Genomic DNA, 25,812 nt, shown 5'->3' on the forward strand with positions numbered 1-25,812 from the left:
CTTTCGCATTCGGCTGCTGCTGCTGCGTAAAGAGGAGGAGGAAGAAGGAAGGAAGGAAAGAGAGCTAGAGAGAAGCACATCACACACTGCGAGAGAGAGAAAGCGGGAAAAGGAGGAGAGAAGGACAATAAAGGAGGGCATCAGATAGAAAAGGGCCAAAAAAAGAAAAGAGAGAGAGAGAGAGAGAGAGAGAGAGAGAGAGAGAGAGAGCGCGTGAGGAGCAGATCGCAGGGAGCAGCAGGAGGTTTGAGGTCGGGGGGGGAAGAGCTCGGAGGGCAGAAGAAGAGAAGAAGCTTCGGTGGAGGCAGAACGGCGGCGGAACGATGAAGGATCGCACACAGGAGCTGCGGAGCGTAAGCCTTCCTCCTCTTCCTCCTCCTCATCCTCACCATCAGCAGCATCATCATCCCTCCTGTTCTTCCCCAGCATCCTCATCCTTCCTCCTCCTGTCCTTCCTCACTGCAGCTAGACCCCTACATCCCGCTCTCCCTCCCTTCTTCCCTTTGAGCTCTATTGTGTGTGTCTCTGTATCTACATATAGTGTAATTTGAATGTACTGTGCGGTGAGTGGCGGTGCAGTGTGTGTGTGTGTGTGTGTGTTGGGGGGGTGTTAGATTTATGGTTTTATGGCTGGGTGTCGTGATGGGTCCCACAACCCCCCCCCCCCCTTACCCCCCCCAGTGCAGCGTATATGGCTGCATCTGCTCCTTGAGGGCGCAGCACCTCCCGGGATTGATTTTTCCCCCTCTCTGGGTTGATTTAAAGGGACCCAGGATGATGGAGGGATGGGTGAGACGGGGCGGGGGGTTAGTGGATGAGAGCAGCGGCTGCATGTGGCAGAATGTAATTCATCTGCTGCATCTCTGAGCATGCGGGGAAAAAAAAGACCCTGCATCGCTTTTTCCTTCCTCCACTTCGCCTCGCTGGGACTTGCAGCACGGCTGCTGTCGCCTTTTGTCCACTCATTCATGTATTTATGTATTTATATATTTATAACTTTACTCAGGCTGCAGCGTCGGGGAGAAACGCCTGAAACCAGTGCACCGCACGCATTCGCTGCCCTGCGCTCTAGCGCGCAGCTGTTGGCCGCCGCAGCGCTGCCGTAGACCTGTCTGCGTCGGCATGGCGGATGGTGTGAAGAGAGAAAAGCATGCACGCTTTTGGGTGCAATAACGCGCATACAAATCAGGGGCCTCCCTCATAAAACCCCCCAGCAGAGATGCATGGCGCAGGCTGGCGCCCCGAATGCACCATTCAGCTCTTCCCTCGGCGCAGAGCCGCTCACACACGTTGCGCGACCTCTTTACCGCTGTTTATGTGTCTTTGCGCAGGTTGCACTGTTTGTGCATGCAACCGAAAAGCCAGCCAGCACAGATCGCACATGTTGCATTACCTGCACACGTGCAAAATGCACCGCCTCTAAAACTGACACTGATCGCCGGCGAGCCTTGCGCCTTTTGCAGGGAGCGCAAATCAAATATGCCAGACCTCTTGGCACATCCTTGAAAGCCGGCTGGCCGTATCTGCACATAAATGCGTTATCTGTGCACATGCAGTGTTGCTGCGACCCCCCCTCGTTTTTTTAAGGTAGCACCACATGCAGCTGCGCTTTGCTTCCTAAAGCAGCCCATGGTCGGTGTACCAGGAGCAGGTGCTGTGTGATTGGGGAATAATCGGCTTTTATGTAATCATCAGCATCACGGTGACGTACGGCTGGAGCTGCGTCGTCCTCCTGCGAGGAAAAACCTGCGGGGTTGCATGAGCATATGCAGAGAAAGGGGGAGAGAGAGACAGAGAGAGGGAGAGAGGGAGAGAGGGAGGGGGGCAGAAAGAGAGAGAGACAGGGAGAGAGAGGGGGGCAGAAAGAGAGAGTGACAGGGAGAGAGGGGGGGGCAGAAAGAGAGAGAGAGACTGGGAGGGAGGGGGGGGGCAGAAAGAAGGGGGTAGAGGGAGAGAAAGGGAGGAGGGAGGGGGAGAGAGAGGGAGAGAGAGAGAGAAGAGGGAGAGAAAGAGAAGAGGGAGAGAGAGAGAGAGAGGGAGAGCGGGGGGGAGAGGGAGAGCGGGGGAAAGGGAAAAAGAGAGGGGAGAGAGAGAGAGAAAAGGGAGAGAGAGAGAAGAGGGAGAGAGAGAGAGAGGGGGGGAGAGGGTGAGAGAGAGGGGGAGAGAGAGGGGGAGAGGGTGAGAGAGTGGGGGAGAGAGACAGAGAGAGAGAGAGAGAGACGGAGAGAGGGGGAGAGGGAGAGAGAGAGGGAGAGAGAGGGAGAGAGAGAGGGAGAGAGAGAGGGAGAGAGAGAGGGGGAGAGGGTGAGAGAGAGGGGGAGAGAGACAGAGAGAGGGGGAGAGGGTGAGAGAGTGGGGGAGAGAGACAGAGAGAGAGAGAGACAGAGAGAGGGGGAGTGGGAGAGAGAGAGGGAGAGAGAGAGAGGGAGAGAGAGGGAGAGAGAGAGGGAGAGAGAGAGGGAGAGAGAGAGAGGGAGAGAGAGAGAGAGAGAGCTCCGCTAACAGCCATTTTTCCATCTCCGCGGTGCAGCGGTAGCAGAGGAGGAGAGCAGTGTGATGTTCAGGCCCATGTGGGTGTGTGTTCACTGCAGCATGGATCCTGCTCCACTTTATCGATTGTGCTCTGGGCGGAAATGCCGACGGTTCGGCTCGAGGCAAAGACGCCGAGACTCGAGTCACTGCGTGCGTTATGCTAAGCTAAAGGGCATCGACACTAGCAGCTAATAAACATGCTTTTATATCTCACCTGTGCAAAAAACCCGATGAATCCAGCGACATCACCTTAAATGTAGTCAGTGCCTCCAGTCTGACTAAGATTACAAGATTATTTGCGCTTGTTTTATCCTGATCCTTCTTCATTAGCGACCATGCAAAATGAGCCTAGCGCAGGTCTTTAAACAGGTGTTCTAGTGTTCTCATTATGGCAAATCCTCCGTTCTAATATTGCAGTTTATCCCCCAGAACACCATCAGTGTATCTCCACACTGAGCCCATGTGTATGTCTGGCTTTAATCGTGTCTAAATTCAGCCTTTATTCTTCTCACATTGCTCCCGTTATTTATATAAATGCTCCTTTTTTCCTCGTCTGTTATCTGTATGTTGTGTAAGTGGGGCTGGTTAGCTTGTCTGGCTATCCGGCCTCTAGAACCTGTAGTTGTATTAAAGCCTGTTCTGTCCGTGAGTCATCGGGCCCGAGTAGCGCTGAGCCGTTCCGCTGTGCCAGCAGCGCTGCTAAATGTGCTGGTTTAGACACTATAGGTGCATCGAATGGGCTGTGATCGGAGAAAAGGAGCGATTAAGTGCCTCAAAGGTCGTCCTGAGGCCTGCAGAGTCTCAGTTAAGGCTGGTTTTAGCCAGATAAATGGACCCGGATAGCCACTAGCACGGATTCCAGCTGGTTTCAAGGGCCCGTATCGTTTAAATCTCCACTTTCTTTAAACTGAGCGGTCGGATGTAGTATACAGACCACTGTCCAGTCCATACAGCCAGTATACGGACACTGATTTTTGCATAAACAGGCCGGTGTGAATTCATTGCGTATGTGACGTCATGAAAAAACCCCTCACATTTAAATGCATGCAGCTTTTGTAGCCTATGGCAGTTTAAGCCTATTCACAACTTAAGGAAGGCTTTTTTGAATGAGTCAGAACAGAACAGGCACGGTAACAAAAACAGCCCGTTTGTGGGATAAAAAGGGGTTAGAAAATGGTCACGTCACTGAATTATGACTCATATTGGCACATAAAACCACATGCATGTCATACGTGGAGCTAAAAACTATCAGACAAATGTGGGACCCTTTAGAACAGGTTCCCTGTAAGAACAGTAGAACAGTTCCCGCTGAAAGGATGCCCGTGTCAGTGCAGGGTCATCAGTTTTATCGGGTTTACAGCAGGTTCATCTCCCGCATGCGCTTGTTGATGCACCTGCTGTAAAATCCTTCATATATATGAGCGTCACGGCAGGAGATCAGGGTTGCCAGATTGCTTCCATAGTTTTCCAGCCAAGAAATGTCCAGAATCCACCCAAGTGCAGGAAAATCTGCCTAAAAAGCCGAACCGTATTGTGTGTGTGTGTTAGGGGGGGTATAGGAGACCAAGCGACACAGGCTTCGTAGCTCACATATTTCGGCTACCATTCGCCCCAGCTCATCCCTCCCGAAACTCGCCCCGCCCTTCAAAATAAAAGTCCTGCTCCGAAGCTGAGTATAAACGTATCAAACATAAAATATCCTAAAAACAACAGACACAAACATTTTAACATCCATCATTACACCAGGGGTGGATTTAGTGATTCGGGGGGCTTTAGGAAAAACACAAGGCCCCCGTGGTGGAACATTTTTAGGTTAGTTCTGGAGCTCTGGGCTCCCACTGCTACCAAAATGATTTCTTTGCAAGTGAAATCATCTTAAATCTAGTGGATAGATGTAATATCTCTCCTTTCGAGATGGCTGTAAGGGTATTATAAGACTCTACTGGCAGATCATTTTGCTTATTTGAAGAAATATCACTGTATTATCTGCCAATATAGTGAGATAACTTGGTACAGAGTAACACAGAAGTAATGCGTGCCTCGGATTACTCTTTTGAGTAATTATGAAAACAGTACTAACGTACATACTAGCAGTGTGTACAGTCTGCTCAGCAGGCTCAGGGCTCTGTTCTGACTTTCCTCCTGTTTTTGCGTTTCTCTGCTGTACTTGGATGACTTCATTTTTCCCTTCAAACACCTAAACAATCACACCGAAGAACCTCTTTTATGTTATGTAGATGATGTTGGTTGCTGTGTTTATGCCAGCCTGTCTTAATGACGTTGTGACATCATGTAACACCATGGAATGAACCATTATAACTGTGATGGCAGGGCTGCTTTGAAATTCCTGAAAATATTCGCTACAATTGCAATATATATATATATATATATATATATATATATATATATATATATATATATATACACATACATGCACATTATTCAACATCAACACATACAATAAGCTATTGGTCATTTGTATTTGAGGCCCCTGTCTCATGGGGGCCCAAGTTGGCCACACCAAACATCCAAACATACACAGTTTAATACCTTCCATTCTTTAACTGACCTGAACACCATGACGCAGAATAATACAGCGTTTAGCCCACATCTGTAATTATCACTGCTATGAAGAACCAAAAGCTTTGGTATCCCTGACAAACATCTATACTACAGAAACTGCATTAATAAAATAATAACAGTGGCCTTATTCCCGTACCTTGCAGAGCTCGATCAAACCAGCGCTGGAAATAATGAGCTCATACAGTCAGAAAGGCAAATGCATCGCAGTAACATTGTCAACATGGCTCTGCTGATCAGATCACTGCTCCAAGTTTCCGCTGTTACTGTATGAACAGGCCGAGGAACGTTTGTCTCGACTCTCAACAGCAGTGACTAAAGTGTACGTCAATCAATGTTGGATGTTTGGCTGTGTTTAAATTCCAGCTGCATTAATTTGCTATTAAGCAATGCAGTTTATTCATTTTGTACATACACACCTGCCCAAATAATTACACACTTTTTACTCTAAAATCTGCCCACTTTGGTGGAAACCTGCCCAATATGGCAACACTGAGTGGGATCAGTCAGATTTTACCCTCTTAATTCAACAGAGAAGCTTAAAAACTCAGTGTGTAGCTGTAAAGAACAACTATGATCAGTTAAGGACGTGTGCTTCCGCCACAGGGAGGCGCTGTGATGGGACAATGGGCCATATTAGTCCACTGTTAGGTTGTGAAAGTCCGCCTTTATCATCTGTGAAAATAGGAAGTAGCCACTTCAGTCCACAGTTAGCTCATTAAATGAATGTGTGCAACCCCAGTAGGGGGCGCTGTTTTTACAGCAATGTTTCTTCTGTTCGCCCAAATTCTCGGCAATTTCTCCTGTTTTCAGCAATTGCTGTGGTTTATTTATACAACATTTAATCTCTGGTGTTTTCTTCTGTTCCTGTGCAAAGCAGTGGAAGTGTGATGTATTATTAATTCCTTATTTTTCTTATTAATGTTATGATTAGTCAGCGAATATCAGCCCTAAGGATACTATCACAAATATTATTAGTTTTATATATATGTAGTGAATATAAGCCACTAAGGATCATGCATCACCATTAGAGGGCGCCGTTCTACCACTGTCTCCGTCATCGATGAATGATGTGGTAGAAATAGCGCCCCCTATCTGCAGTGTGTAACGCTGAGCAGGTATGCAGACTGGAATCTTCAGCACGTGAAGCTGATGTAATACTGCTGACGGCTAATTAAACAAAGTTCGTGTGGTATGAAGAGTGTTTCGTTCACAGTATCAACCCGTTTAGATGTTCATGTCAACAGTACATTCCGCCGGGGAAGCGGCGCCCCCTGTAGGGACGTCCTGAGACAGCAGGTAGCAGCTAGAGATGCAGATGAGTGCCTCAGTGCGGTGACGTTGCTCGGTTCATGCTGTGTTTTGTTCTCTTCCTCAGGCTTTAGTCTGTCCTTGAGTGAAGGGTAAACCTCCCCAGACAGCCGCATTCAGACCCACCACACTTTAAACTACAGCTTTCGCCAGAACTGCTGACGTGGCGACAAACACAGCGCTCTTTCTCCATTTCAGAGCAGCTGTCTTTATACACGGTGGGTCTAAAACTCATCCAGAGCACAGTGTGTGCGTTTGTCTCTTCACCTTGTGTGTGTCTGAAGTGTTTACTGCAGGCCTCGGGGACCACAGACAAGAATCAACACTGGAACACTGACTGTGCCGTGGTTAGGCTGCGTCCCTCATATAGACACTAACATCCCCATTCAGCAGCCCGGAGTGACTGTTTTCATCAATAAGCAGACAGTCTGGTTGCAGGTGCACATTCAAACTGAAAAGCTGAAAAAAAGAAATGATGAGCCAGGCTGCATCTAAAATCTGAGCTTATAATAAACTTAATATATACAACGACTCATAGTCGAAAAAACTCACTGACCTAATAGCCATTCGTAGCAATTCAGCAGCAGTATCTCAAAAATATTCAATAATTTAATATGATATAAAATATAACCTCGTTTTAATCATAGTAATTATTTAATGGCATTTATTCTATTTTACCATGTTATGAGTTGTTCCCAAAATGAGATTATTATTAGATCACGGTCATTAATATGACGTGATTCAATAAATAAAGCAGTTTTATTGAAATGTAGTCATTTGGCTACTCTGAGGTGCAGTAAGGGATAATATGTGTGCAGCGAATCTAAATATCTGAATGGATGTGTGATCTAAAGGCCGTTTATATGAATCTCGCTGTTCCTTTAGATGATTTTATTGTTTTTTTCAGTGATATTAATCATTTCAGATCGTGCTGGAGACTCATAGAGAACAGCACTCAGGTTAATCTGGATTAGAGCTGAGCGGCGGTGCTGATGCTGGGCTATCAGGCTGATGTTGTGTTGTTTTCAGCGTCTCTCGTTAGCGCCGTCTGATGATTTGTGCAGTGTCATGTTGCCGTAGTTACAGCAGCGAGAGACAGAGACAGAGAGAGAGAGAGAGAGAGGTTGGTTTCCTGGTTGTCTGAGGGCTGAAGGAGAGACTGGGGAGGTTTGGGGGTGATGGGGGGCGAGAGGCCGCCGGGCTCTGTAAGGTCATACGCAGCCACCGGCGGCCGAGGGACTATATTTAAATCTGCCAGCGCAGGAGAAACACAGTCAGAGCTCCAGTCCTCCACTCACTGTCCTTACAGCTCAGGAGGAGGATTTAATCCATCTGAAGGCCATTTAGCCTCCTTCACTGCTCTTACACACACAGCACCCCCCACAGGGACATTATCATCAAGAAAAATCTGCGTTTGCTAGTCATTTAGTGATTTTGTTTTTCAGGCTGATTTAGTGATTCATCTTTGCGTTTCAGGCTGATTTAGTGATTCATCTTTGCGTTTCAGGCTGATTTAGTGATTCATCGTTGAGTTTCAGGCTGATTTAGTGATTCATCTTTGCGTTTCAGGCTGATTTAGTGATTCATCTTTGAGTTTCAGGCTGATTTAGTGATTCATCGTTGAGTTTCAGGCTGATTTAGTGATTCATCTTTGCTTTCAGGCTGATTTAGTGATTCATCTTTGAGTTTCAGGCTGATTTAGTGATTCATCGTTGAGTTTCAGGCTGATTTAGTGATTCATCTTTGCTTTCAGGCTGATTTAGTGATTCATCTTTGCTTTCAGGCTGATTTAGTGATTCATCTTTGCGTTTCAGGCTGATTTAGTGATTCATCTCTGCGTTTCAGGCTGATTTAGTGATTCATCTCTGCGTTTCAGGCTGATTTAGTGATTCATCTTTGCGTTTCAGGCTGATTTAGTGATTCATCTTTGTTTTTCAGGCTGATTTAGTGATTCATCTTTGTTTTTCAGGCTGATTTAGTGATTCATCTTTGAGTTTCAGGCTGATTTAGTGATTCATCTTTGTTTTTCAGGCTGATTTAATGATTCATCTTTGCGTTTCAGGCTGATTTAGTGATTCATCTTTGTTTTTCAGGCTGATTTAGTGATCTCTTTCATCCATGCTGGTTGATCTTTTAAACTGTTATATGTCTCTGTTAGGCTGAAACAGGCAGATTCAGACCCGGTTTCTACTTTTATAAATGTAGAATGTTTATAAACGTGTCAGAATCAGTAGATCAGTAAATCTGATATCAGCATCAGCCCACATATCGGTGCGTCTCTAAAGAAAGTGTGTGTATCGTTAGTCCTCTGATGGCCAAAAGAACATGTGATGAAGGAAGCGTTGAGGGTCCAGGGGCTGTATGGGTGGTCCCGTCTGTCCACCAGCGCAGTGGCCAACTCCACCTCATCCAAAACCACCATTCGTGTCCAGAAGTGAGGCATGCTGCATCATCCCACAGTGAGTCAGAGAGAATGCCATCAGTGGTCAGAGAGAGGACAGGAAGCGGTCATACAGCGAGGCTGCAGGAGAACAGGACAAGCAGCAGCGGCTCCGCATCCACGGCCATTACAGCACTTTATTGAGCTAACAGATAAAACAGTTACAGAAATAGACGATGGCATCTATAAATGAGCTGATCCCCTCAGAGGAGGAGGAGCAGGAGCAGGAGGAGGAGGAGGAGTCCTGTCCTGAGGGGGGTTTAAAGGCTTAATGACCCAGCAAAATGAAAATCACTTCATTCCAGCTTTTTATTCGCATTTTCAGCTCAAAAAGCCTTTTAGACGATCAGTTCTCTCATTCCCAAACCACGCCCTTCCATCCTGTGGGGGTTTTCGCACATCCTGATTGGCTGAAAGCTGAATTGACTTTCTTGAAATATTTACATAATTTCTACATCGATAAGATATATTAGAAAAGAAGTGCTGCGTTTAGCAGATACATAACCTCTAGTTTTATTATTGTACCATATCAATTTATCTATTTATTTACATTACAATTTTATTTTGCTTATTTTACTTTTAGAGTTGTTGTTTTTCTTTCCTTTATATTTAACATTATAGTTTATATATTGTTTATTTGTTTTTGTTGTTACTTATTTCTACTTATAGATATATTTAATATAGAATTATTATTAAATTATTTTTTGCCTTCATCCTTGTAAAGACAATGCTATATAAATAAGGATTGTTATTATTATTATTATTATTATTTCAACTATTCTTACCTAATACACAGTAATTTAATTAATAATAATGATAATTCATTATTATGTTTATTCATACAGCACCTTTTGTTCATGTAGCAAGTCAAAGTGATTTGCAGTTAAATAGCAATCTTACAAAATAAAAGCCTAAAGATACAATAATACAATTAATTCAAATTGAAATTGAATTTACACAAATGCTACAATAAAAAATGTGTTTTCTTAAATATGCACCAAATTTACTGGCAGATTATGAAAGGTGATGACCGTAATTATACAGTATATTTCCATATGAAACCCTGTGATGGTTATTCTGTCTCTTCACTGTGAGATGATGTAAGCAGCTGTGGTCCTTATTGATCAGGTGGAGCTGATCTAAGGCAGGAGGAGCCACTAGTGCTTTATTTGCTGAGCAGCGCGAGCCGTGCTTTAATAAAACACAGAGGCCTAACATGTGATTACCGTTTTTTTTCTTTAGTAACAGTGATGAAGTATGTTTGTGATGGAAGTGTATATGGTTTTTTGCACTGTAAGCTGGACTTTGGTCTTCGTAGGTGAGCGAGCAGGTATAGAAGTGTTGCCGTTGTGTTTAAATGGCTGTGTGTTTATTGTGTCCACAAAGATAGTGTCTCTCTTTGAGGAGAGGTGTGAATAGTTTTTCCCGGCCCTCCCCTTTTACCCCCATTGCTCACTAGCAGCTCAACATTTCGCATCTAGTTCATTAGATAACAGAGTTATGGGTGCAGAACATTTTATTTAATTATGTTAATTAAAAATTCACGCCTTACGCTTGTGGAACAGCCACTAGGGGGCAGCGCAGAAAGAGGCAGCTGTACAGATATCCATCTACACTACATACACAACACACTTCCTGCAGATTTTGGTTCTCGGCTAACATTTTATTGAAGAGTCTAAATGGCTAAAATGTGTGTATGATCTAACAGTTCAAAGCAACACGTCGTTCAGTAAACACATCTGTGCATTATGTTTATTTAACGTTCCATACATTTGTTTATGGTAGCGTAAGTGCTCTCGGGGGCTGCTGCTAGTGCTTTTTAGTGATGCTGATGTAATTCAGTCCATGTTTATAGGTGACAGAGAGTCATACAGTGTCAGAAGCCACACAATCCAGACTGTTAGAGAGACTGAGCACCTCCTCAGGCTTTGAGGTGAGCGGGTGATGATTTAGGCCTGCAGTTAGCTATCGATGGAAGGATTGATCATCGGTGTCGGGCGATTTTAAACCCAATTATGCGATCAGTGATCGGCCGATATTTCTCTAATTTGGTCAATCCTGATCAGTGAGTCATGTGTAAGGATTCCTGCAGTGCTGTGCAAGGACACTCAGTCAAGGGATGCTGCAGTTCCTCATTCAAACACTAGATGGAAATACAGACCTTTTGACTTTTGACTGCAGGACTTAGGCTACATTCACATTACAAGCCTCATTGCTCAGATCAGATCTCTCTGACTCCACGGTTCAGACTCGTTTAGGTCAGTGACTCAGATCTGTGATTAATGTGATGAACCGGTGTCCTGAAATGACCCTCATGAGCTCCTCCTACTCAGTAACGTCGCGTGACTGAATCACTGCATCATCAGCACAAACTAACGAGCAGAACGAGCTTCGCTGAGAAGATCATTAACTCTGATCAGCTCTCAGCTTCATTATTAGAGCCAGACGGAGGAGAAAAAGGTGAGATGAGCTGCTTTTCCACCGTTTACAGGCTTTAACGTCTGTTCAGCGCTGCTGCCATGGCAACGCTGAATGACGGAGAAAAAGCACATGAATTCCGATCTGAGCGTCACACGGCCACAAATTGGATACGCATCCGATCTAGGACCACATATGAAAGTGGCGCAGGTCGGAGTTGAAAAGATCAGATTTGTGTCCACACAGCCCTGAAAACACCAGATCTGAGCCTCGTCAGGGCAAAAGATCAGATCTGAGTCACAGTAGGGCAGAAGATCAGATCTGGGTCACATTAGGGCAAATCATCAGATCTGAGCCACGTCAGGGCAAAAGATCAGATCTGAGTCACATCAGGGTGAAACATCAGATTTGTGCCACTTCAGCCTGGTAACGTGAACGTAGCCTTAAAGGCTTATTTACTCATGTCTGATTTTTACAGACGAAAAAGACAAGTCAAGTTCTGAAAGTGAGCGCATGCTCCATTTTCTGCGCTGTACGGACCTGTTGTCACGGTTGCAGCCCAAACAAACGTGTGTCAGGATGGTGGCAGAACTTCGGCCAGAAACTGAGAACAAAAGCTTTTATCACAAGCAAACGCTGACTTAAAGTTTGTTACAGCGACTGTTTTTAACCAGAGTTCATTCGCCTCAGATTTCCCCACTGACCTGCAGAATCGCTCGCTATGCAGCTTCAGCTCCTGTAGGAGGCGCTGGAGATCCCTGTGTTAAACAGAAAACGCTTGGTGCTCGGTGTGAAGGTTCCACTACGTTAAAATCACATCCAAAAAAATCAAACTCAGTGTGAATAGACCTTGACAGTCCAGCCCGGCTGTCGGCCTCAAAAACACTGGTCAGCCGTCTCTACTGATTATCATGTTAATCGGTGGACTAGAAGCTTCCATTAATTGGTAGCTACATTAGTAGCTCCAGTGCTACTTTTGAGTGTTTGGGCTGAGATGATCGTTTAGGACTCTAGACTGTGTTTTGTTGTGTTTCTCAGTGCTGCTGGATTTTGAAGCCACTGGCTGCTCGTATTTGTGAGGCGTAGTGATGAACTCTGCGTTCACATGTTCTGATTTATACTCAGGAGCCCAAATTTCTCTGGTATTTTATGTTTCTTTATAAAGTTTGTGTTGTTTTATGCACCAAAACCAGCCATAATGTCATTTTCCAACTTCTCTTTATCCTGTACAGCTAAACAGGCTGTTTCTGTTACTGCGCCTTTAGCATATATGTAAATGAGCTCTGTTCTGATTGGCTGTGTCTTATTCAAAATGAAGACTGGGCTAAAACACTTCTTATAACATCACTGTGAGTGGGCGGACTGGCAGATATGTCGCTGCGGTCGGAATCAAATCTTGTATCTCCAAAGTGGAAATGACAGGAAAAGAAGGAAAAGACATATATTACTTTCACTGGAAGTCAATGGAACCAGAATTTTTTCAGAGTCATTTCGGGCCGTTTATTTTGGTCAGTTTATTGTTAAATTCACACACGATGTAAAGGACAATGGATATTTTCAAATTATGACAAAAACTGAAAAAGAGATATGAGGTTTTGTTCCGACAGCAGTGATATGTAATATGTTGGTGTTTGTGACATCACAAAAAAGCAGGGCTGTTTTTTGTTTGTTTGTTTGTTTGTTTTTGCAGTTTAGGTTCTATATATGGGCTGAGGAGTGGACAGCAGGTTTTCAAACATTATTTACACACCACATCAAAGTGTTTTATTTCACAAAAGCAAGGAAAAGTCAGTTTTCCATGATATGGGCCCTTTAAAGAGTTCGCTCTTCTGAATCATATTTGAAAGGATATACTGTAGATGGTGTTTTCTGGCCGTGTTTAAAGAGACATCGTGTGTTGTCTGACTGTAATGAAGCCGTGAAGGTGTGTGTCTGCTACACTACGGCTGTGCTAACAGGTGGAGAAGCTCTGCTGACTGCAGTGTCTGCCTCAGCGGGGAAACTGGGTGAGACGGTCGAGAGACATTGATTATTCAAACCGTCAATGCAGCTTCATTTTCCTAATTGCCAATTTGCTCTTCACAAACAAAAAGCCCAGCCTCCGTTGTGTGCAGTGAGGCCGGGTCGCCGGGTTCTCCACACGCTGCGAGCGCGCAGAGCTCTAAACATCATTTACACTCATGCATCTCTGGAGTACCTGCTTACATCATCAAAACCACACGTCGGAAAACATTAAATTCAGCCACAAACACTGAACGCAGACACGAAACAAAAGGATTCAGGAATTCTGAAGAATTGGTGGGAAAATCCACCAGTCTTTCAAAATTCCTTCATAATTCAGTGAACAGAGAGATTCAGAGGGTTTGGTGCGAAACGCTTCAGACGTCTTTACAGTGGTGGTGATGGGAACCAGACGTCACCATGACTACAACACAGATATAGACATTTTATTTACCATCCAGAACCACCAGAGAACCTACACGAGTCTTCTGAGCTTATATGGAATGTTGATGATGGAAAATAGTGGAAAATCTGGAATAATCAGTTTTCTTTGGGGACTATTTTGCCGCACAGCGCCCTGCATGTCTCCCTCCACCATGAATGGAGTTTAAAGCCAAAATATGTATATTTCAAGGTTTAGTGCAAGTGCCTATATTTTTCGTGTTTAGCAAAACATCTTTTAACGTAATTTCACGATTTTTTTAATGTGGCCCTGTTAGTGGCTGAGTTTGACGCCCCTGCTCTAAACTGACCGCCTGCAATGCACAGATTATTCTTCAAATGAGAATTTTATGTGACGTATATGTGCAGAATATCAATGTACAGGACACAGTGGACAAAATAACAGAAACACTTTCATTTTGAAGCACCTACCCCAAATTCCTGGCCTGAATTTGCTTTCACCATTGTCTTGCATTCAGATGTGGAGAGAGAAATTCCACAGGGCCAGTGGCTAACTGTCAAACGTGGTCTTGCACCCATAATGCCATGGGCAGCCGTCTCCCAAGAGCCACAATGACCGATGATTGAAAAATGTCATAGTAAGTCTGAGAAATACGAGTCCCTTTTACGAGTGTCAGACCCCTTTCTGTGATCCCCAGCCAGCAGATGATTTCCTGAGACTTCTCTTCTTGAAAAAATGACCCCAAATCTCATGATACTAGCCTGTAAATTCAGCCTGCTGGTGAATGTGCGTGTATGTATCTGTGTAGCCGAGCTCCTGTGCTGTCCTGCATTTAGAAATCCTGCTTAGTCATTCCCAAGGTGCTGTATTGATCCCTGGCTCCAAGATCCAGGGAACTGCATCCAAACAGACCTAGACTATAATTAGGTACATCGCCATAGAGGAAAGACCAATAACAGTTCATGATCATCTACAGAGACATCCAGCTCCAACAGTTTGGGCTGGATTTAGATTTTTGTATCATTTATAAGATACAAGATATAAGAATGGCCAACATATCCTCTTATTCTATGGCCTGATTGGATTAGGCATTGAAAACCTGTATCCTGATGTATCAGCCTTATTAAAGAAAGGATTTTGCCTGTCAGCAGTAACTGCAATAAAACCGGGCAGTTTACATCGTTATTGTCTGTAAAAGCAAGTTATGAAGATAATGGAAACCCAGATAGCTCATCCAGTCCTGGCGATGATGTGACCCTGTGTTTGTGTGCGTGCAGTGACAGATGGGATATGAAGTCAACAGCAGATGTGACTGCACCGGTTTGTCATTGAGCTCCACTGGGGAGAGTCTGCTTTCCAACTCTAGTGGAGGCTCGTGGTACTACACATCAACATGTGAGATTAGTTTGGAACAAACTGGCTAATATGCAAATTCTTTCTCCTTGTGCTGTTAATGAATAATCTTTGGCTCTAATGCTGCTCACATGGAGCACCGAGGTGTGCTGATGAAGTAAGAACCCAGTTCTGTTTAAACTGGGGGATGACCGCTTATTTTCTTATCTAGAACTGGGCTGGTCAGCCAGACAACAGGCTAAACAGCCCCATCATTAATATCACAGGCTTGAATTAAAGCACTGACGGTCTGATTTACTGAAAAACTGCAGGTCAAATGTCTAAAAATGTCACTTGAACATCTGTGATTCAGTCAGAAGGCGCAACAAACCCAGGCTGAGTCTCAAACGGCTCTATACTCCCTAAATAGTGTTCTAGCTATGAAGGTTTAGAACTTCTAGTCTCCACAGCCAAACAGTGCATCATGTATAGAGTGTGGATGTGTTTGAATCCTAAATCAAACCAATCTAAATCAAACCAATCTAAATGCATACAGTTCAAACGCTTTTATGATAAACATCCAAACGTTCTTTAATGAAAAGGCTTTTTTAGCCATTGGCATTGCTTATATGTTGGTCATTTACATCCATCATTTGCACACATGGCAGTCTTCGCATGTGTATCATAATAGATGGTCTTTTACGGTCTTGACTAGATCGGTAGCATCATACTTTGACGAGTGAGCTAGCGTTTTAGACAATGATCCAGCCTCATTTATTATTCATCATTTTGTTATATCTTGAAACACAGTCTATACTGTCTGTACAAAATATACTGTTAATATGACTTCAGTTATCTTTCTATCCGTTGGTCAAAGTCCAGAAGACCCTAGGAAAGTCTCTGCTCTACAGCGAAACCTGTTTTGCTACCGTATTTTTAAAGTGTTAACTAATAACACCTAGTTCCATGTCTAGCAGAGGAACGGTGTAATTTTGGGCAGTCCAGCAGACTTGCCGCATCTCCTGTGCATTGCCTTCCCTCATTTTGTCCAGTTAACTCAATAGCTCAGACGTTCCTGTTCACAGTGCTTCCCTATAATGACCACACTCTCGTTTTATTTTTGCCAGATTCACCTCCAGTCACCACCGGCCTCTTGTTCTGCTGTTTTTCTTCAGTGTCTAGCACTGAACATGTTCTGAGCTGCTGTGCACACGGATGTTTCGCTGCCGCGCCCGTTTACTGCTGACGCAGCGGTAGGGACAGCAAGAGAAACATCCTCAGTCACAGGCTGGATATTGAGCATATATTCACGTTATGTAATATGTGAGATAAAGGCACTGAGAGATTTCTCTGAGGACCCTGGGATTATTCCTCTCCATCCCGTTCACGGGTCCCTTTGCAGCGGCCTCTGGTTCAGCGCCGAATAGAGGATGAGTCCATGAGCTGACTAAGACAAAGCGTGCTAACATGTGTAGCCTATAATTAAATAAAGCCATTAACGAAGCCGTTAATTAATTCCAATTACATTTCCATTCAGTATAGCAAAGATCAGGCTTTATCATAGATGAGTGGTCTGATACAGCTAGTGGCTTGCTGTAACCCGATTGTGGTTTCGGTTCAGTTTAAAGGTTCATGGTTACTCTCCTGCGTTCCTCAGAGATAGGGAACCAGTACAGGTAGAATATATTTCAGTTTCCTGGTCTTGACAGAGCAGTAACTCTTTCTTTGGGTCCCTTTATTGTGTCAAAGGCTTTTAACGATGTTCTTTACTAAGGGAATCATTTTAATACTCATTCTAAGGCTTGCCTACCCTCAAGCCAAAAGACTTCCACAATTTGAATCCAAATCTACACTCTTAAACATAAAGTTTCCTCAGTGGTTCTTGGCTGGATATCTACCCTCCACTAGGCTTTACCTCTAGGCTACCTTAACACACCTCGTTCAGCATCACCCTGTAAAACAAAGATGCCAAAAATGTTCTTTGAATGGCGTCATAGAAGCAACACTGTTGGTTGCTCAAAGAACCTTTCAGATGTTGGTTTTGTAAGTGAGCCATTTGTGTAAATGAGGTTTGTGAATGGGACGAACCTTTCTAAAGTTTAAGGACCTTCTTCTATGGCCCACAAGTCCCGCAGGCCAGATCAGGCCCGTGACATAATCCTATCCGGCCTACAAAAGTATTTTAATTTTTTGTTAGTATTAGTCCGTTTCATAATGCGCTGCACTACAGTCCCCAACATGCACTGCAATGTAATGTGTGCTCTGACCCTCCTACCTCAACAACAGTCTATGGGAACATGGTTACACCTCAGTTGTATACAGTTCTACATAGTTCCATACCTGTCATATCACCAAAATGCATTTAAGCTACAGTTCAACCAACATAAACGCTTAACACTTAACATCAGCTCAGCAGCTCAGAATCTGAGCCTAAGTCTTAATGAACTTGCAGCAAAGAAAAGATACCAGGCATTTAGTCTAAATTAAGAGGTAGGTTTAAAAGACTGAGCTCCTGGGGACATTTAAATTTCAAATATTTAAAGTGTCCATGTAATATTTCGAGGTCTACAACAAGTGTCTGCATTTTACTGCTGGAGTTTTTGCATATTTTGAATAAACAGTGGCCAGATTGGGTTTTAGCACAATGTTTTAATTAAAATTTAAATAAATAATATTTTACCCTCTGGCCCACAGATTTGATGAGATTTTTTAATATGGCCCTTTTTACAACCCTGTTCTATGGTATCACTACGAAGACCTTTTTTGGACATATAGCTGTCAGATGCTGCCCTTATTTCAGCTGACCTTGGACTGCATCCCGTAATGCTGATGCTAGATCCCTCAATTTCAGATTAAGGCCTTTATTGATGCATCGAGATTGACAGTAATGTCTGGTTGTTGCATGTTGCCCGCATTCAAAGCATCAAGTGAATGCTGAACCATAGAGGTACAGCACGGACAGGAGGTTGCATGTTGCTGCATCACAGCAGAGTGTGCTATTTGTGTTCCTCCCCAACAAAGACTCCACACCACCCCCCTCACCTGGCCATAAAAGCTGTGTTTACCCAGCTGATGTAGAAAGGACAGGCCATAGATCGCGATGCCTCATGCAGATGGACTATGTGCAAGGCTGCATCCTCGTGCCACAGCCAGCCAGTGCCCACACCTCAGCTTATGTAACACGCAGTGCTCCGCTCCAGGTTTACCAAAAAGCATTGCGGCACAGAGATGCTCCCTAACAACCAGGACATCGCAGGGCTTCTGTCGGTGGGCGGAACCTTCTGCATGTATGAGCTGAGTTCGGTGGCAAATGCTCCATTTGATCACTTTCTCATGGATCACATGGGAAGGAATCAAGGATTCTCTTCCCTTTTTTTGCGAACAGATGCTTTTTAACCTGCATCATGTGTTCCGGTCTCTTTATCCCTCCCTCAACACTTCTCCCTCTAGATATCTCTCGCTCGCTCTCGCTCTCTCTATACCTCCCATCCCCCCTCTCTGCAGTGCCCTCCCCCACTACAGCACTCTCTCCTCTCTCTTGACCCTCTCCCTCACTCTCTCTCTTTATCTTTCTCACTCATCCCCCGCTCCCTCCTCCTCTCTCTTCCCCTTACTCGCTCTCTCTCTCTCTCTCTCTCTCTTTGTCTCTCGTCCCCCGCTTCCTCCTCCCCTCTCTCTCTCTCACTCTCTCTCTCTTTGTCTCTTGTCCCCCGCTTCCCCCTCCCCTCTCTCTCTCTCTCTCTCTCTCTCGCTCTCTATTACTCCATTCCTGCCGAGGGCTTTTTTGCTGTGGTAGCTCAGCCCAATAAATTAATCTAATTATTATGCACAGGAAGTGGCACACATGTTCACCCACAATTGCGAACATCCATAGCAGCACAGGGCTAAGCAAAGTGACTGAATCTTTAGTGACCAAACCTTGAGTCATCCAAACCAGAACAGCCAACCAGTGAATGATCAAACCTCGATCGATTAAAACTTGAGTGATTGATGTTTGAGTGACTAATACCCAAATGAAAGATTTACGAATGACTGAACCTTGAGTGATCTAATCTGAAGTGATCATCCAGAATGACTGGACCTCAATTGTCTGTACCATGAGTTCTGAACCTTGAGTTAACTAACCTTGGGCACCCGTACCAAGAGCTCTGAACCTTGAATGAATTAACCTTGAGCAACTGTACCCAGAGTTCTGAACCTTGGATTAATCAACCTTGGGCACCCGTACCAAGAGTTCTGAACATTGAATTAATTAACCTTGAGCACCCATGCTAAGAGTTCTGAACCTTGAACGAATTAACCTTGAGCAACTGTACCCAGAGTTATGAACCTTGAATGAATTAACCTTGGGCACCTGTACCGAGAGTCCTGAACCTTGAATTCATTAACCTTGAGCAACTGTACAAGGGGTTCTGAACCTTGAATGAATTAACCTTGAGCAACTATACCCAGAGTTCTGAACCTTGAATGAATTAAACTTGGGCACCCGTACCAAGAGCTCTGAACCTTGAATGAATTAACCTTGAGCAACTGTACCCAGAGTTCTGAACCTTGAATGAATTAACCTTGGGCACCCAGGCCAAGAGTTCTGAACCTTGAATGAGTTAACCTTGGGAATCCATGCCAAGAGTTCTGAAACTTGAATGAATTATCCTTGAGCAACTGTACCCAGAATTCTGAACCTTGAATTAATGAACCTTGAGCACTCGTGCCAAGAGTTCTGAACCTTGAATTAATTAACCTTGGGCACCCATGCTAAGAGTTCTGAACCTTGAATTAATTAACCTTGGGCACTCGTGCCAAGAGTTCTGAACCTTGAATTAATTAACCTTGGGCACCCATGCTAAGAGTTCTGAACCTTGAACGAATTAACCTTGAGCAATTGTACCCAGAATTCTGAACCTTGAATTAATTAACCTTGGGCACTCGTGCCAAGAGTTCTGAACCTTGAATGAATTAACCTTGGGCACCCATGCTAAGAGTTCTGAACCTTGAACGAATTAGCCTTGAGCAACTGTACCCAGAGTTATGAACCTTGAATGAATTAACCTTGGGCACCTGTACCAAGAGTCCTGAACCTTGAATGAATTAACCTTGAGCACCTGTACCCAGAGTTCTGAACCATGAATGAATTAACCTTGGGCACCTGTGCCAAGAGTTCTGAACCTTGAATTCATTAACCTTGAGCACCTGTACCCAGAGTTCTGAACCTTGAATGAATTAACCTTGGGCACCTGTGCCAAGAGTTCTGAACCTTGAATTCATTAACCTTGAGCACCTGTACCGAGAGTCCTGAACCTTGAATTCATTAACCTTGAGCAACTGTACAAGGGGTTCTGAACCTTGAATGAATTAACCTTGGGCACCCAAGAGTTCTGAACCTTGAATGAGTTAACCTTGAGCAACTGTACCCAAGAGTTCTGAACCTTGAATGAGTTAACCTTGAGCAACTGTACCCAGAGTACTGAACCTTGAATGAATTATACTTGAGCACCCATACCGAGAGTTCTGAATCTTGAATGATTTAACCTTAAGTACCTGTAGCCAGAGTTCTAACCTTGAGTGACTGAATCGCTGAGTGACCATACCCAGATTTCTAGATCTTAAATGACTGAACCGTGAATGACCATACACAGAATTCTGAATTTTTGAGTGATTGAACCCTGAGGACCATACCCAGAATCCTGGATATTGAGTGAACCCTGAATGACTGTACCCAGAGTGACTGAACTTTGAGTGACTGAACCTTAAGAGATCATACTCAGAGTTCTGAGCTTTAAGTGGCCATACCCAGAGTTCTGAGCATTGATTGACTGTACCCAGAGAACTTTGAGTACCATAGTGAGTTCTGAGCTCTAAGTGAGCAAACCCAGAGTGACTAACCCTCAATAAACAAAGTGACTCAACCTTGAGTGACCGAGCCTTAAGAGCTTTAGAACTTTGTGTGACTTAACCTTGAATGACTGTACCCTAAGTGACCAAACTTTAAGTGGCCAAACCCAGAGAGACAAATTCCACAGTGACAACCTTGATGACCTATTCTTGAGTGACCAAAGCCAAAATTATCCTTGAGTGGCTGGATCTGACTGATCCTTGAGCCTGACCTGACCAAACCTGGAGTGAACGAATCCAGAACAGTTGAGGGTTAGGAGGGTTAGCTCAGGGGATCAAACCAGCGACCTTCCGGTCACAGGGCTGGTTCCCTAACCTTCAGCCCACGACTGCCCCAATGTGCTATTATACAATGTACTGTTTTGTTACACTCCTAACATGCTGGTATGCAGCTAGTACATATGTACATATTTTCACTACCAGTGTGAGATGTCCTTCCTGCTTACGCTTTCGCCAATAAAGTGATTGTTCCTCTGTCTTGGCCTCTGCCTGGACTGAGCAGCAGCACCAGCCCTAAACAACACTGCATAATTCAATAAATTTTTAATTCAGATCGTGTAGCTGACCAGTCCAGGAAAGCTTATGCGTTCTGGTGTCTGTAGTGTGTGGCCCACATTTAGACTCACAGGGCTTCTATACCTATCTATCTATACCAGATAATGTATGTACAGCAGTGTTCTGCACTACATTTTTACAACCTCACACTTAATAATTGATATTGGCTATATTATATGAATTTAATATGATATTGGCTAACCTATCATTTGTTAGTTTTATCTAACATTACATTTTAAATGCTTGTAGTTTTCTGTCATAAGTATTTCCAGGAGCATTCAGGCATAATTGTTTAACATAGCATTTTTATTAGCCTATGCCACTAATGTTTATTAGAATGCTTGTTTTAGCCATTTAGCCTTTATTGGCCTATCTGACACAAAAGTTATGGTCCAAATAAAATTGTAGTTGGCCTAATGGCATGTTGCTTTTACTGAGCACTAATCTGTCTGTTAAGGCTAATGTAGCTAATTAGGCTGGCTGTACTTTAACTAATGCTAGAGCTTCAGCCTGGGGGTTCTGAAGGATGCTGTATGGAAAGGGGTCTGTTAGCTTGTGATGGGGTTTTGGGTTGCATAATTTATAGCAATGTAAAAATAAGTTGTATAGAATTTAATCAGACTGTGTCATTGTAATGTGAATTGTAGCTTGTGGCTAAAGCACTAGATCAGAACACTATAAAGCAGTTTTTATAAAGTTTTCCTTTCAAATATTGTATTTGAATTATGGAAATAGGCACTCACCTATTAACATGATTAACTCCTTTTCTGCTGTACAGAAAAATGTATCAGACCGAAATCTGAATGAATCGTTATACCCCTGCTAATTTGAATGCATTGAAAATATTAAATGGACTTTTTTTTAATTCAGTTATTTTGACTCAGTTTGACTCCATCGACTTTTACTCAATTAATATTCATATTTTATGCATAATTTTTGACCAGATTCTTCAGCCGTGAGAGGCAGCCCTGGTCTTCAGGCCACTGCAGAGCAGCACATAGTGTAAGTGTAGATCAGTCTGAATCAGTATGATTGCGGGTGGATTTCACCCAGTGCTCAGTGTCTGGGAGAACACCAAGTTCCTCGCTGTTCTTTTGGGTTTGATTTCATGCTACAAACTGAGCCATGAAATTTGATGTGAGGCTGGTTCATATAATTATTTATTATTCCACACGCCATCTCTTTCATACACCGTGCATTACTTATTAGGTATTTATGTCATACACATTATATTTCCTTACAAAATCAGTTCAACTGTAAAACTAGTTTTATTCCGAGACACACATGTGCTACAGTAAATAATGGACTTGTGCAGCTTGTGGGTTCTTGTCACCGTGGAGGATCTCAAGGGGAACTGGAGTTCCACCAAGCTGCTGCTTTTGTTAGTTTGCTGCTTGTTGATTTATCTATAGTTCTCCTGTGAGTGTCTATCCAGTGTGATCTGCTGAAGGTGCTGAAGGTTTCACTTTAAAAGATGTTTAAAAGCTGTATTTGAACAATAGCACTACAAACGCAGAGCATTATACAGCACTGGGCCTTAGTCTGAACTGTTACCTAAAGGTCGAAGGGTCAAACGAGGGGATGTTAACGGTGTTAAATACATTAGTGGTGTCAATCATTCATCACATTACTGATGCATTAAAAATGACACCATAACGACTTCTTCACGAGTTCCAGAGAATCTCATCCAGAAAAACTCATAACTGAGCACATCACAGCTCTCATAGAGGAACACGGTCTGGTTCTAAGCGTACTAAAGATCATGCTTCCCTCTGTTAGCTGGTACATCTAAGCAATGCCATACAGAGGACCACTTTAATTTCCTAAAGAACCTTTTAAAGGCCTTTTCAAGAACCTACACATAATGTAAATGTTCTCTACCAATTTAAGGGTTGTTCTTAAAGCCTTTAGAACAAGTTGGAGGACTGTTAAACTTAATAACGGTATATAAAAACAATTGTTTGGTCCTTTGCAGGACTTGTAGTTCTTCTCTGGCAGGGGTGCCTAAATTGGGGACACTTTTCTACAGCATGACGCAATGAACTGAACCTTTTTGGTACCTTTATTTTTAAGGCTGTGTGGCTGCATTGTTTGGTATGGTATATTGGCTATTACAGCACTAATTTTATTAGATTTGATTGAATATCCTGGATTCAAATGTGTCCGAATAAATTACCTAATTCAATTAATATTAATAACTGAATTATATTATTCAATTAATATTAATACCTGAATTTTTGGCCAGGTTCTACAGCCATGACAAGCACCTGTGGGTCTACCAGCCACCGCAGAGTGGCACACAGTGTAGATCAGCCTGAATAAATTACATATATTTAAATACATCAACACAAGTATTGACTTTCAGGCTACTTTTGGCATTTACTGTGCCGATCATATTATTTAGTCGTGTAAATGATGTATATAATTTAATCACGTACTTTTTTTAGTGGTAGGCTACACAGTTTATTGTTTTATTGAGATATTGGCTTTTTTAACAGTTAAGTAACTGTTATTACATGCTGCAATATGCAAATTAGCCCTGGAAGCAAGTCAGTGTGGGTTTCCTGACCAATCACAGCTCCAGTTGTGGGTGTTTTGATTAAATCAGTGAATGAATGTAAATAGTAATAATAATTATTATTTAATATCATTATAAAATTATTGATTATTCACAGTTATGTGGTCAGAGTAAGGCAGGTCAGGCTTTCTCAAGAATTCTAATGTCTTTTTAATCTATTACAGGCCATTCAACTGTTACTATATCTAACAGTATAAACTCAATGTGAGATTTTGTCCACACAGCCCTGCAGGATTTAGACTGTCATTTAATGGCCAGATTCAACCCAGAAAGAGAAGATTTGACACCCTCATGGAAATAAATCATAGTTTTAAAAATATGTCTGCATGTTTGATTACAAAGAGAGCATATTTAGTCCTGCTTAGCTGGATTTAGTGCAGCGTCCTGTGGAAAGGCAGAATAAAAATCATTATATTTATAGTTTTTGGGCTTTTTTGTTTGTTCCAACGTATCAAATCTGAGAACAAGCAAATATCATGTATCATTATATTGTATTTGTGTCTTATTGAAAGTTCTCTGTGTATATTTTACAGTCTACTGCATTGAATCAGCTTATTTGTCATGTAATCCTATATGAAAAGACTGTAATGGTAATATTTAAATGTTTCTGTTCTCACATTAAAGCGAAAGAAACAGGAGTTTTAGTGGGGGAAAAAATTCCAAGTGACCCAGTTTAGCATAAAAAAAGAGGACATTATTTCAATTAGTCCATTTATACGACGCAATCAGATCTGACATCCATATTTCCTTGAACTTTATCACGGCTTCAGAAGTAAAAGCCTTAATATGACTTTACTCTGTCGTTATGTAATGCAGTGAAACGGACTCTGTTCCCCGCAGCGCTGCAGATGTGGTGGAGGAATAAAAACGTGAAGGATTTCTGTAAACATTCAGAGATTAGTGAGGGTCTCTGGGTTCGTGTGTGCATGGGTTGAGTCCTGTATGGAGCATCTGAGCATCAGCAACACAGAAACATGAAAACCTCCCTGAAAAGCTGAGAGCTTGGTCAGATTTCTGGCTCTGAGGAGCCCAGTGGTGGCCTCAGTGGACAGTGAGGTGTTTGTGGACAGTTGAATGTGGCCATGTGACGCTGTCATAACAAACCCTTGTACCTCCGAAATAGTGACTTGACAGGAGAAGCAAAAGTGTTCTTAGCCTTAAGGAGGTCAGTAAATGTAGAATTTACTACAGGTCATTTTGGACTGTTTCTGTTGGTCTACATGTTCTAGACATTTTCTAATGGTGTAAACAAAATGAAATAGCTTTTATTCTGTACATACTTTATGCCCGTTCAGCTACAGCGGTTTAGCTCCATCCATTCAGCTACAGCGGTTTAGCTCCACCATTCAGCTACAGCGGTTTAGCTCCACCGTTCAGCTACAGCGGTTTAGCTCCACCGTTCAGCTACAGAGGTTTAGCTCCACCGTTCTGCTACAGCGGTTTAGCTCCACCGTTCAGCTACAGCGGTTTAGCTCCATCCATTCAGCTACAGCGGTTTAGCTCCATCGTTCAGCTACAGCGGTTTAGCTCCACCGTTCAGCTACAGCGGTTTAGCTCCACCATTCATCTACAGCAGTTTAGCTCCACCGTTCAGCTACAGCGGTTTAGCTCCATCCATTCAGCTACAGCGGTTTAGCTCCACCGTTCAGCTACAGCGGTTTAGCTCCACCGTTCAGCTACAGCAGTTTAGCTCCACCATTCAGCTACAGCGGTTTAGCCCCACCGTTCAGCTACAGCAGTTTAGCTCCACCATTCAGCTACAGCGGTTTA

General features: G+C 43.3%; 1 protein-coding gene across 1 annotated transcript in view; it reads left to right on the forward strand.

Annotated features, from left to right (window-relative positions):
- The window catches only part of stx1b (syntaxin 1B), a 99,905-nt gene continuing 74,093 nt past the window's right edge, over positions 1 to 25,812 (forward strand). Inside the window, exon 1 of the mRNA XM_017684978.2 lies at positions 1 to 353. Coding sequence (XP_017540467.1) covers positions 324 to 353 — 30 coding nt within the window. The 5' untranslated portion in view covers positions 1 to 323. The remainder of the gene's footprint in view (positions 354 to 25,812) is intronic.

This window comes from Pygocentrus nattereri, chromosome 27 (genome assembly GCF_015220715.1).
Source record: "Pygocentrus nattereri isolate fPygNat1 chromosome 27, fPygNat1.pri, whole genome shotgun sequence".
NCBI classification, from domain to species: domain Eukaryota; kingdom Metazoa; phylum Chordata; class Actinopteri; order Characiformes; family Serrasalmidae; genus Pygocentrus; species Pygocentrus nattereri.